Source organism: Myxine glutinosa, chromosome 2 (assembly GCF_964187855.1).
Source record: "Myxine glutinosa chromosome 2, kmMyxGlut1.1, whole genome shotgun sequence".
NCBI classification, from domain to species: domain Eukaryota; kingdom Metazoa; phylum Chordata; class Myxini; order Myxiniformes; family Myxinidae; genus Myxine; species Myxine glutinosa.
Genome location: NC_136262.1, coordinates 170,843,983 through 170,858,517, shown reverse-complemented (window position 1 = coordinate 170,858,517; position 14,535 = coordinate 170,843,983). Strand labels below are relative to the sequence as shown.

General features: G+C 43.1%; 1 protein-coding gene across 3 annotated transcripts in view; it reads right to left on the bottom strand.

Annotated features, from left to right (window-relative positions):
* Window positions 1-14,535, bottom strand: part of LOC137421081 (TBC1 domain family member 9) — a 299,349-nt gene that overhangs the window by 85,215 nt on the left and 199,599 nt on the right. For all 3 annotated transcript variants that reach the window (XM_068106775.2, XM_068106773.2, XM_068106774.2), the window contains 6 exons: window positions 7,472-7,757; window positions 7,141-7,270; window positions 5,790-5,888; window positions 2,868-2,936; window positions 2,127-2,400; window positions 1,823-1,888 (listed from right to left, as the gene is read on the bottom strand). In XM_068106775.2, the coding sequence (XP_067962876.2) occupies window positions 1,823-1,888; window positions 2,127-2,400; window positions 2,868-2,936; window positions 5,790-5,888; window positions 7,141-7,270; window positions 7,472-7,757 (924 nt within the window). The remainder of the gene's footprint in view (window positions 1-1,822; window positions 1,889-2,126; window positions 2,401-2,867; window positions 2,937-5,789; window positions 5,889-7,140; window positions 7,271-7,471; window positions 7,758-14,535) is intronic.

Here is a 14,535-nt window from a genome sequence, read left to right as displayed (position 1 = left end):
ACCTTACCACTATCAGCAGAACAATAATCTGCCCATGTGATGTCAGTGGAGTTACATGTTTAACTTCCATCGACAGACACTGCATACATATCAAGACCTATTTGTGGCTTGATGAAGAACAAAGGGTGTTTAAATCATCCATTCTGCAGTTCATTTTCATATGTTGCAAAAACGTTATAATCACAGCTCAAGGTGTACGACTGATGGATGCTTAATTATCACAAAGACAGGTGTGAGCTTGCTGCAATTTCTAAAAGCAAACATTCTATTAAACGAAGAAGAGATTAACAAGAATTAGAGGATTAAGGATGTCACAGATGGAATAAACAATGATGGAATGGATTTTTTTTTTTTTTGTCATTGTATTCAAAAGTAAAATAAACCTAATAAATGTGTTCTTATAATCAAAGCAATAATTTAAAAGCTACCTCCACCATCGAAGGTGGACGGACACTATATGTTTTCACCCCTGCTTGTTTGTGTCTCTCAAAAATGTATAGACGGATTTGGACGAAACTTTGTGGAGTGGATGGGTGTGTGACAAGGATGAAATGATTAGATTTTGGTGAAGATATAAATCCAGATACGAGAATTTTTTTAAGTGATTCTTCACCATTGAGTGATTGGGCTAAAACCATATATAGCACGATATCTCAAAAAGTTCTGGACGGATTTGGACGAAACTAGGTAGATGAGTTGGGTCGGTGACAAAAACAAGACGATTCGATTTTGGTTCAGATCCTGATGCAGATCCGGCTTATGAGAGAAACAAAACAGAAAATGTTAACCCTGGTGGAGGTATGTGCTCTACCGTGTACTGCTCCAGTTTTAAATTTAATACTTTACATACTCATCAGCTTATGATCCCTAAAGCTGGAAGTATACTGAGATCGGAATGCCCAGTTTGATGCCGTTATTGTTATTTTAAAGCATAACAATGGGGGCAGCCCGATGATCGTGCGCCTGTATATTCTCAGCACACCAAGACGATTGATAAATCCGTTAGCAGGTTGTTATTTTTAGCCAATGAGAAGCTCGTTTTTAATAGGCCATTGATTGCGAGTCGGAACAAATAGTGCTGGTATTGAGGTTTGGTTGTGTGTCGCATTTGCACAAGTGATGACTACCAGGTCTGGCCTATGATGTTATCCGGGCCGTGATGTGATATCCCAGCAGCATTGAGGCTGAGTGTCATCAGCGAAATAAGAGTGGATAAAATAGACCAGGAAGGCACAAATGGAATCAAATAGAACATGCAGGAAGAATTTCGACCGCGTGTGCAAGTCACGCGTGCCAATTTTTTTTGCTTTGAACGAAATATGAATGATCGTTTTAAGGCCATTTTTCCCGCTAGAGCGGGGGTTAGCCTTGCGGGCCCCATGACAATCATGGTTCCCTGTTTGAGGCAATGTTTTTATGGCCGGATGCCCTTCCTGACGCCAACCCTTGGTCGCCTCTTACGATGCGCAGGGATACGGTGTACCTATTCTAAATCGGGGTACACACCATGATCATTCATCCCAGCAAGCTGGTACTCAATTTGCCGACCTTGGAAGGATGACAGGCTGAGTCAACCCCCCCTGGTGTTAATTCAACGATCGACCGGGATTCGAACTCAGGATCCTAAGCCAGCACCCTAACCGCTAAGCCAACACCAGGCTTAGACGAAGCAAAAATGTTTAGGTAGCGCTTGAAGCATCAGCTGCACCTCTCGTCTCCCAGAGCAATAAACAAACTATTTTTAAATTGATAAAATCCATTGTAAACCGAAAACGTGATTGATGTTTGAGGTTGCGCTATATTGTGGTGATGAAGGACGTACCTGGTGGCATATTCAGCTTGTATAACAATTTAATCCTTGATGTGAGATCTCCTTTGCAAACAATATCTAAAAAAACAAAAGAAAAGTTAGGGTTAGCTCTTCTTGTACATTCCTAAACTCTCACAGTTGACATGGAACATTTAATAAAAGCACTGTGTCCTTCAACCATGCGGATTACAATAAAGTAAATGAACAACATTAGTAGCTGTTGCTGTGATGAAACACATGTATATAAAAATGCAACATTTTACTCTCTTTAATAATGCACCGCCAGTACGCTGGGGGAGGGGGCGGTTCAACGTACTGAGGCCCAACACAAACTCGCGGAATGTGATAAGTCCATCATGGTCTGAGTCCAGGATGCGGAAAAGACGCTGTCCGAGAGGGGGAGAGACCGAAGAGCCAGGTGCTGGTTCAACGTTTGCTTTGTGAACCCACATTCCTCCCAAGGACTCCCAAAGGTTAGCAAACTGAATTGCATCCATGCGATACTGCTCCAGGTACGGCAGGCCTGGGTCGTGCCGCTCACATGGACTCGATGCCGCCCCGCCCCAGAAACTGCTGGAGAGGTGCTCCCACTGCAGGTACGCGTCGGAATGTCACTCAACAAGCAAACATCATACTGGACAGAATGCTGATGCAAATTTCCGAGAATTAGGAGATCCATCCATTACATCCACACAACATCCAGAGAGAAAGTAGGGATGGATCAAAATTGTTACAAAAAAACATAATGGGAAAAGACAAAAAGAGAAAATGCACGGTAAACAAGCATGGAAATATTTGGAAGAGAATGGGGAAAAAATGGGTGGGTGGAGGGGGGTTGGAATATAAAAATAGATATGCCATTAAATAAGGTGCTATCAGTGCAGGATAGAGCGATTATAATTTATTTATTTATTTTAAATGCATGCACACAAGATGGCAGAAATGATTGAATGAATGAAAATAACAAATAACAATGGTGGTAGGTTTCATGTAAAAAAGTAGAGAAATGTTGATGACAATTGTGGCAGAGATCAACCTTTTGCTTTTGACCCCTTACCTTAAACAAATGGAAAAGTTCCTCGAGTTCCTCCACAGTGAAAAGAGTTTCTGATGTAAGGGTTCTCACCTGGAAACAAGACCAGAGCTCTATGAGATACTACTGGAGGTTTGAGAACACAAGCCCTTTAACGCATATTTATCATCTTTATCACAGGTACACCTGTGTTTCTGACATCAAAAAATAAATAGCCCCGTGTGGGGCAGATGGTTATTTCCCCAAGGTTTCTGAGAAGATTTCAAAATAAATTATCTGAATTTGAGGCGAATCCCCCCCCCCCCCCCCCCCCCACTTTTCAGCCTCTTAATGGGGGTGGATCCGGATGGGGAGCACAGCCACATGAGACCTTACTGTTTTGATGTATCACACCAATTTTCGTCCATATCAGTCATGTAGTTTGTGAGGAAAATGTTTTAGTGAATACGAAGGGTTAGGGGAGCCATCTATGAAGGAGCCAGAATATTAAGTGAGTCATATTCTGATATGTATTATGATATGATATTATGATATCTGATATGATATATGAATCATAGCCAGAATATGTGAAGAATATGAAGGGAAAGGACACGGACGCCCCTTTCCAGGGGAGATATGGCCATGGGGAGCACAACTTAAGGTTAGGGCATGGTCACGATGCCGCATGGCCAGATTAGTCTGGATCCAGTTGTCAGTTTCTGAGAAGCAGATTTTAAAATGAAATACCAATATTTAGGACTAAATTCCCTTTTGCCCCTTTCATGGGCAGATCCAGATGGGAAACACAACCATGAGATCATACTGTCCTGATGCATTACACCAAATTCGGTCTGTATTGCTCAGGTAGCTGTGAAGAAGGACGTTTTAGTGAAAAAGAGGGATTAGGGGAGGGAGCACGTGGTCCCTTTCTAGGGGAGATATGACAATGAGAAGCACAACTTAAGGTTAGGGCATGGTCCCAATGCCTCGTGGCAAGTTTGGCTGGACCCGGTTGTCAGTTTCTGAGGAGCAGATTTTTGAATGAAATACTGTATCAATATTTGGTGCACAACCAACCCCCCTTTCAGCCCCTCAATAGGGGGGGGCACATCCAGATGGGGAACACGACCCCATGAGACCTTGCTGTCCTGATGCATCATGCCAAAGTTGGTCCATATCGGTCAGGTAGTTTGTAAGAAGATGTTCAGTCAAATGTTAATGTCATAAATATTATAAACCCGCACACATGAAGCAAAAAACGGGGTGAAGCATTCGGTTCATGCCCATCCGTCTGTGCATCTGATCAGTTTATGATCGAGGAACAACTTATTTAAATTGAATGCTATATTTCGAACACAAATCTTAACATGAATAGGAAGACAAGTTTGCCATTTTACAGGACTTTGCCTTTGAATTTGTCCCGATCGCACATGTGCAGAATTAAAAATCATTCCAAACAGAAAACTTACTGTTTTTAAGGACGTTAAAAAAGACACAAACAACTTATGTGATGTGTTAGATTGGGCGATGCAATAGACACTGTGCAAAATGGCGGTAAACCCCAGCATATATTTATTTATACACCTTTAAATCTTTATTTAAATTGAACTAGGCCAGGGTTTTTTTGGTATTATCCTTATTCAAACATGTAATTCAAAAGACCTTTCAATGCGTAATTCAAAACATCTCACTGCACTGGAAGTCATAGGGAAAAAGGAATACTGTGCTGTAATGGGTAGGAACTTGTACTTGTAATACCCTCACCCACCAGGAGCAGCACTACACGATACACATTTACATTTTTTTTTGTTGTTGTTGTATACAAAATCGAGGCTCGTGGAAAAGCGAACACATTGAACATGAAAACATGCACAGACACATAAAAACATGCAATGAAGGGAGGCGGAGACAAGAGGGAAAGGGAGGCAGAGACAAGAGGGAGAGAGAGGGAAGCATACAAGCACAACAACAGAAGAGAACAGGGACATCGGTAGATCTGTGGGGGGAGAGGGCTGGTGCAGGAGGGAAGGGTACACGGTATAAAGCAAATGAACACTTCTAGGAATTTCAGGAAAGAAGTTAGGGATTTAAAGAGGTGGATTTGGGGTGTTTTAATGGGGGTAGAAAAGATCAAGGTTCTGGATGGAGGAAGATGAGAGATGGTGGTGCACAGCTGTTTTAAAGACCTGGAGGGAGGAGAAGGATTGAAGAGATGAAGAGAGTATATATTGAAGAGACAGAGTATTTACATATATGCTAATTTGCCTCCGAGGCTCGTGTAAGAGCACAAGCCCTTTAACGCATATTTATTTGAGAGACACACACCCTCCCCCCTCTCGTCCAATCCTCCCCCCCCCCCCCCCCACCCGTCTCCCAAAAAAGTCGAAGATAAAAACACCCCCGTGCACAAATTTGGGCAATGCTGATCCTACCTAGCAAGTCTGAATGTAATCAATCCAGAACTGCAGGAGTAGTGACACCCCCGCACGCACGCACACACACACACACACACACACACACACACACACACACACACACACACACACACACACACACACACACACACACACACACACACACACACACACACACACACACACACACACACACACACACACACACACACACACACACACACACACACACACACACACGAATTATAGAAAGGATCTCCTGAAATTCTAATACTGTTTCCATGAGCCAACAACAGCAAGACGAGTTCTTCCTTCAAGAATCAAAAACCCGCTTAAAAATAGGGAGAATCTCAAAACCACCTTTTGTTTGACTCGGGCTGAACAAAGCAAAGTTTGACATGACTGGAAACTCACACACACACACACACTTCATGCTGTGAAACAGTCCATGAGAATGTAGTGTGATAAAGGCAGGCAAATTAATGCAATCAAATTTATACTTTACACAAAAAAAAACAAAAAAAACAGAGCACAGGAACACTGCTGCCCTTACCACGTTGCGCTGCGTCGTGTCCTCGAGTGAGTGGATGACCCGCAGTCTCTGGTGAAAGCGCATTTGTTCAATGGCATCGGAACGTAGGGAACCAAACCTCTGTAGGAAGAACAGCATAAACAAATGGTATCACCAAACGAGTCGTCAGCGTTGGATTGAATTAATTCAAGATTTCATTTATAAAATACAGGTCTTGAGGCTCACGGAAGAGTGGAACAACAGGTGCAAAAGGTCAATAGAGACAGAAGAGCGAAGGGGAAACCGGTGGAAAATAACACGCGGATACACCGCAGCATTAGGAGATGAGCTTCAAGTGAAAGGAAGATGGGATCTTAGTGGATGTTGTAAATAAATCCTAGTGATTAGAATTGTCCCTGATCTCAAATTACAATTGCAGCATTCAGACAAGACGTGGTGTTTATTTTGGATGGCTACACAGAAACATCAAAAAAATAAAAACAAGAAGACGTCATGCGTAGCACGATACTTGCAAAATCCGCCCCCCCCCCCCCCCCACCCCTCCCAAAAAAGTTTTCCATTGATACAGTCAATTCTCCATTTCATGAAGATTAAAATTTCCGATCTTGATCAAAGCTCGGGTCAACAGGATGAAAAGTGACGATTTTTCAGATGAAAAATGATTTTAGAAATTTGACCTTGAGTTGACCTTTGACCTTTTGACCTCATAAATAGGTGGTGTCTCAATTCAGTGAGGCAATACACAAATGCTGTTCTATTTTCAAATCAATCAGATGAAAATTGATGGGTTTTCAGATGAAAATTGATGATTTTGGAAGTTTGACCTTGAGTTGACCTTTGACCTTTTGACCTCAAAAATAGTTGGTTTTCCTTTTTATTGACAATGTGAAAATGCTGTTCAATTTCCAAGTCAATTGGATGAAAATTGACGGTTTTCAGATGAAAAGTGATGATTTTGGAAATTTGACCTTGAGTTGACCTTTGACCGATTGACCTCAAAAATAGTATGTTTCCCAATTTATTGACTCAATATACAAATGTTATTTAATCTTCAAGTCAATCGGATTTTAAATGGCCATTTTAGAAATTTGACCTCCAGATGACCTCCAAATTTGACCTTTGACATCAAAATCAAAAGGCTTCTCAATTGGGACGACCGAGAGAGCTTGGTGAAGTTTCGTGACGTTCGGCTTAGAATTGTGACCTGTAGGCCGGTGACAAACAGACAGACAGAACCACAAACGCAACCGACCAATATACTTGAAAATTTTTCGATACTACAAGTAATAAACATCAAGCACCAGCACACATCCTTTTGGCGACGAGTCACTGACTTGGTCGCACTCAAGTGTTCTCGAGCTCCGCCATCTACCTCATAGGATAAGCGTATGAGGAAGAAGATGTCAGTCTGTGGCGTTTCACCCTCGGTGTCCTCGGGTGGTGCATGAAGATGTCCAGTTGACGGCAGTAAACTATCCTTGTTTGTCACATTGTCCAGGTATCTGTGTAAGAATGCAAGAATTAAAAAAAAAAAAAAAATTAAAACAGGTGTGCAACCCACGGAAGGAATATCGACAGACACGAACGAATGAGACATCAACCAATGTTGTTGTGATGGAGAAAGATGTCAGCAACAGTTTAGGAATGATTGAATCAAAATACTATTGTGCAGACATTTCTCAACATAAAGGTACACATCTTACCTGCCGAGTGTGGTCATGGCCTCTCCATCGTCGCGGCACAGCAGCAGCCGATCTAGGTTTTCATCGAGCACGGCAAGCGCAAGTTGAAAGATGACACGCACACCGTCCAGGAAGAAGCAGTCCATGATTGCCACAGCACTCGGAAAGGGCAGCACACTGAGGAAAAGCGTCAGGAACCACGACAATGACAGTGTCGACAGCACCCCCAGGTCCTCGAGGCGGTCAGCAAGTTGCGGCAGGTACTCCCGCATAAGCTCTTCAAACACACCTTGGTCCACCAAGGCCCCTAAAGAAAGGAGTTACTGCAAATCGTTCTACAATGGTCGCAATTTTGCTTGGATCTGTCTATCGTGTACAACATGCTGTGATCCAGCAACAAAGTTCCATATTCTCGGATGTATCTCAGTGGATACATATAAAATAACGAAGCGAAATAAACTCCAATTCCATTTTTTTTTTTTTTTTTTTTTTTTTTTTTTGTATACAAGATCGAGGGTGGGATGCCCCATTATTGTGAAACCATAGAGCATCCCCAGTATTTAATGCCACCAAAACAGCAAGCCCAGCTGGACTGGCATGTCCCAATCGTTATATTTGAGGCTGCAAATTCACAACTCAACATGCTTTCGTTCATTACCTCCGCCATCAAAGGAGGATGGAGGTTATGTTTTCGCCCCTGTCTGTCTGTCTGTCCGTCCGTCCGGTTGTTTGTCCGATTGTGAAATATCTCAAAAAGTTGTGGGCGGATTCGGACGAAATTTGGCAGAGAGGTAGTGTATGTGACAAGGACGAAATGATTAGATTTTGGTGAAGATCTGGATTCGGATCCGACGACTCGAATTTTAAAGTGATTCTTCACCATTGGGAGTTGGGCCAAAACCTGTACATAGCAGGATATCTCATTTGGACGAAACTTGGTGGACAGGTTGTGTGTGTCACAAGGAAGAATCGATTCAATTTTGGTGAAGACCCAGATCTGGATCCAGCTAGTAGAATTATTTAAGTGATTCTTCACCATTGAGTGATATGGCCAACCAGGTGGAGGTATGCTTTCCACTGAGTGCCGTTCTAGTTACTCCCGCATTAATGCATTCGATCGTGTCTGTGTCTGTGTGTGTGTGTGTGTGTGTGTGTGTGTGTGTGTGTGTGTGTGTGTGTGTGTGTGTGTGTGTGTTCGTGTACAAGATATCTGGAAAAGTTCTGAACGGATTTGGATGAAAGTTGGTGGGATGATTGCCCTTGGGATAAGGAAGAATTGATTAGTTTTTGGTGAAGCTCAGGATATTATTCCGGATCCAGGAATTTTTTGAAGGATTGTTTACCATTGGAAGATAGGGCTCATTTTAAAAAAACATTATCTTCTATATAGTCTATATTTAACATTGTGATATGAAAATAGTTTTCATATTTGTTGTAAATGTAGTTTAAACTCGTGGTTATGCGTTAGAACTGTGTATTTTTTAGGAGCATCGTCTTCAATGTTCATTTTTTTTTCTAATAAAGACATATTCTGTCATTTTAAAACAACCAAAGTGTGTATTCGGTTTCCCCGTTTCATAAAATATATCGTTTGATACGTATAATGCTTTAAAACTGTTTTATTTATTTATTGTTTTTTAACCTCAAAAGAGATATCAACATTTACCTCAGCGAATGTCAATCACAGTGTCAGTATTTGATGAACTTATAAAGACTTAGGTGAGTTATAAGTGTGACAAGCATGTGCACGGGATTCTTCCCAGAAGAATGAGTGGTCGCATTCGCTTGTACGATTTAAAATGAGCGAGTTTTGTTTTGACGTTTGGGCCAGTTTTACATGTTGTATACCTAAGGAATGACACGAACGTTTTCCTGGCTTACAATTTTATTTCAAGTCACACATGCCTCAACATACACTCACTTATCTAGAATTGAACACTGAATCCGAAAATGTAAGTGAAATTGCCTTGTTTTTTATAACATTATCTTCTGTATATTCTATATATTCTATATATATATCTGTGCAGTGTCTGTCTTGTGTTGTCTTGTCTTGTGTTGTCACTGAACGACTCCCTCAAACTTTTGTGAAATCGTACTATTCCAACTTGACCCACGGCGGGAGTATGCGCGCTACTGAGTGGCGTTCTAGTTACTCCCACCAGGGAGTAATGCATTCGATCGTGTCCGTCCGTGTGTGTGTTTGTGTGTTCGTGAACAAGATATTTGGAAAAGTTCTGAACGGATTTGGATGAAAGTTGGTGGGATGATTGCCCTTGGGATAAGGAAGAATTGATTAGTTTTTGGTGAAGCTCAGGATATTATTCTGGATCCAGGAAGTTTTTGAAGGATTTTTTACCATTGGAAGATAGGGCTCAGCAGCGGCCACCCACGGCGTGAGTATGCGCTCTACTGAGTGGCGTTCTAGTTCAAATTGTGAGCCAACACTCGTGTGATCTCATGGCATGTTGACCGACAATACTATGTTACAGGGATGGTGTTTTTAAGAAGACTTCCATCTAATCTCCTATTAAAATTCTAGTAAAGCACGGCGTTACGCGCGCTGCTTGCGAGCAAGGAGGAAGCGGACAAGCGGTAACTTATAAGCGTCTTTATTTCAGGAGCTCACTGTAACACTCCCGCGCTCCGGGCTGCGCACCCCGTGTATATCCTCAGGCCACGCCTACCCCTCGGGCATGGCCGCCGCCCACTTGGTGCGCGGAATGATGTCACCACGCCAGTGGGCTTTCGTGTCCGCCACACGCGCCCCCCCAGAATTCCCGCGCACCTGGAGGGCCAGTTTGCGGGGCAGACGGATGACCCGGCCGAAGCGCCCCCTGGCGATCGGTGGCGTCCGGGGTGCAGGGATGCCAGGTGGGATGCCCCTAGCTGCCCTTGGGATGGGTGCAGGACCGGGGGGCGGCGTGGCTGGGTGGTGCCGGGGGTCCGCCCGCAGGGGGGCGGCCCCGACGCGGGGGTCGGGCCACTGGCGGTGGATGGTCCACGTCGAGGTGGGCCGGCTTGAGGCGGTCTACAGAAACGCGGTCAGGAGTACCGCCGATGTCCAGGGTGAAGTGCTTCGCCCCGGTCTCCAGCACGCGGAAAGGCCCGTCGTACGGGGGCCGCAGTGGTGTCCGGTGGGCATCGTGGCGGACGAAGACGTACTCCGCCGTGCGAAGCTCCGGGGCGACGTGCGTCGGTGGGTGCCCGTGGCATGCCGTTGGCACCGGGGCTCCCGCGCACCGGGCTGCGCACCCCGTGTATATCCTCAGGCCACGCCTACCCCTGGGGCGTGGCCGCCGCCCACTTGGTGCGCGGAATGATGTCACCACGCCAGTGGGCTTTCGTGTCCGCCACACTAGCATCAATGAAAATGACTGAGAGAGCGCATTCAACAGCATTGAGCCTTGCCAGGGTATACAGTGGAACCAGTGGGTAATTCGTTCAGTGAGTGACTGACAAACAGTGCATGCAACTTGGGCATAATCCACCATCAAGGTACAACATCACCTTATGGTTACCGAGGTAAAAATGTTATGGTTTAATTCGACAACTTTGTCTAACTGTGCCTAAAGCAGCCAAAGCACACCAGTCCAGTCTGTAGGCCTTGCATCACACCTCAGACCACAGCCATAGACAGCTAAGTTAAGAATCGGTAGATTCTTCGGTTGAGGTTAAATCAGACAACTTATGTTCTAATTTCATTATTGGAGATAAAGCCATGAAGAGCTTTGCACTGCAGAGTGTTGCTGGGGTTTGCAGTACCATATAGATTAATGGTATTAGATCTGAGAATCAATGATCTATATCAAAATATACATTTAAATTAACTTCTCAAGTGCTCTTCTCTCCGAAGAAAGCTGGGTAATGCAACCATGAAAAGCTACACACGATAAGCCCTTTCCTGTTTCAAACTCTAACCGAGTTCCTCCACAGCAACAAAACATTCACAAGTAATGCATACGTGAGAATCCTAAAGCTACACACTCACTCAGCCGCCGGGCCGGTTTCAACGCTTTTTGGAGTCATCAGCCACAGCATAGATAGAAACGTGCACCACCGCAGCTCCCTTACCTTACTTACTCCATGATGATCAGGAAAACGCTCCTATCTACTTGCTTACCAATTCTCTTGAGGAAATTCAGTCATTCAAACTCCTGGGCCTCACTATCAGACATGGTCTTTCATGGGCAAATCACATTTCAAAGTTGGCCTCTGAAGCCAGCCGCAAACTGGACATCTTCCATCGTACAAAGTCCTTCCTTGGCACACCTGAACTCATTTCCCCCGACAAGGCCTTCATCCACAGCTTGGAGTACTGCTCTCCACTCAGAGCTGGCTACCCAGACTCACATTTTGCTCAGCATGACGCCATGGAAACCAAGCCCTTCAAGATCATTGGAATCTCCTGCGATGAAGCTGAGTCTATTGATCTTTCACTTCACCATCACAAACAAGTCGGTGCTCTGATTTGTACAGCCTCCTTTCTGGTATTGCACCCTCTGCTTTCGGTGCTTTGTTGTCACACAACATGGGCTTACATGGTCCACCAAACAACCCCCTTCTCGTGAAACGATCTAAATCCAGAATCAATGCTCACCTACACTCATTTGTTCCTCTTTTCCAGACTGTGGAATCAATTTCCACATTCTCTTCAATCTCATTATTCCCTCCAGGTCTTCAGGACAGTTGGACACCACCATCTCAGGTCATCCCCAATCCAAAACCATGATCTTTTCTATCCTAGTTAACCCCACCGGAATCCTTCCTCCTTCCTAATTTCCAATTTTCGCTCCTTGGAGTTTCCTCCTAAATCCCTCTTATCCATCCCATGCATCCTCTCCTACCCCTCCCCCATTATTCAGGGTCTTAAGGTTCTAGTGGGTCTCCAGGTTCTCAAGGATGCAAATGTGTAATGTCATCAAAAGGGTCTTAAAGGGTCTTCAAAGGTCTCAGTGGTATAACGGGTCGAAAGGTTTAAAAGGTACATTCCAAAAGTACATAATTATTATAAATGCACGTGTAATCAGGTTGCAACTGATGATCAAACCGTACGTCATTAAGAGACATATACCAATGCTTCCCAGAGGACGGACGGACGGACCGTGTTTTTCGTACACTTGCTCCCAAGGGAAGTGGCAGGAAGGGACATGTTATTATCCTCTGTGGGGTATGTAGATTACAGTAGAACTAGGCTCTGGTCCGTTACACTGTGGGGATACGATAAGTACAGTGTATGTGTATATATGTATGTATATGTATGTATGTGTATATATATATATATGTATGTATGTATGTATGTATGTATGTGTGTGTGTGTGTATATGTGTATGTGTGTATGTGTGTATGTATGTATGTATGTATGTATGTATGTATGTATATATATATATATATATATATATATATATATATATATATATATATATATATATATATATATATATATATATATAAAGTGTCCAAAACATGGGATTTCCACCCTTTCAGTGTTAAACAGCTGTCACGACTGTTTAAAAAGGTTTATTACTTTTTTACTTCCAGTAGGGCTGCCTCACAGAACGCTACAATAATCTATTTATTCACGTTAACATGGCATTTGTCTACGAAGGAAAAACCCCTTAGGGAGGAGGGATATTATGAGTGTTAATATTATTTTGTAATAATATTAATATGCTATTATCATAAGTGTTGATATTACTTTTGTTATTAGAAGCAGCCTTTGGAAAATGATACGATAAGCTATGTATACACCTTAACAAGGATTATACCCAAGGCGGAACACCCTCTTGGGGAGGGGGGAGGAGAGGGGATGAAGTCACGACAACCTCCATCATGTAACCCTCAATCCTCCTGTCAAGTTTGGTTGGGATTGGATAAGTAACGACCGAATGCATCGTGATCAGACAAACATACAGACAGACAGATCCGAGACATCAAACTGCATATTTGAGTATGATAGATAGAAGATAAATATCTACACGTGGACTTGCACACTGACACCAGCCGATTACAAAACACCCTTCTGTCCCTCAATTCATGGGGTAAAAACTGGCTTGATCCACCATTTGGATTCAGGATTACGGGACTATGAGCCCCTCTCGCCAAGCCCCAACTTTTGTAAAATTACAATGTTTCATCCTCCCCATGCCCAACCTTCTCAAGCAAAGTCAAGACTCCATGCAGATGACGATGATTCTATTTTGCCCGATGACAAAATGTCTGAAAAAATAAAAACGCACAGAAAGTAAATACAATTATTATTCTGGAAACAAAACAGACAATCAGACCGTTTTTGAGCAACATTCCTTCCACAATTATAATTGGTCCTTCACATGGAAATCGAACAAAATAAAAATAAACCAAACATGAGCCAAGTGGAAACTCTTTTGCTTTTTTCTTCCCTCTGTTTGCCAATAACTCGCCAGGTAGACAAAGTGAGTACGGCACATGGCAGTTTGCACCAAGATATATCAGCACGCTTGTTAACGGGATTTATAATGATCGAGCATGCGTCACAAAGACGCACAGGTAAGAAAAAACAGGTTTTCAAAAACAAGGTACAAATAACTTCCAAACACACGAAGAAGCTTCCTGAGTTCCCGGCTTTCTTTACCAATTCCACGTTGTTTTCAAAATGAAACGAGATATTCCAGGATGTCTAATCCAGAACATTCAATTCTCTGTTATAACAAGGACCTCATTTCAAAAGAAATTAGCACTCAGTAATTTCACTAATTTGTGCAAAATGAATACCATGATATGCTGTAATACATCGAAATGTTCCGAGGGTACGATTTAATCATTTAATTACCAAGCCACAAATTAAACTATTTGCTTATAATTTGTTAGTTTTTCCCATTTAAATATGTCCACCGCAACGCTTCCTTAGGAACGGTCAACGATGACTGTTCCACTTGACTCCCCTCAAACTGCTTCTTTTTTTTTTTGTTGTTATACAACATCGAGGCTTATGGAAGAGCGACGTGATCAAGGGCAAACATGCAACAAACTGACAGTGGGGCAGTTAAGCCATAGATGGATACAATAACCAATGGAATGAATGGACAGGAAAAGAGCAGACAGAGAGA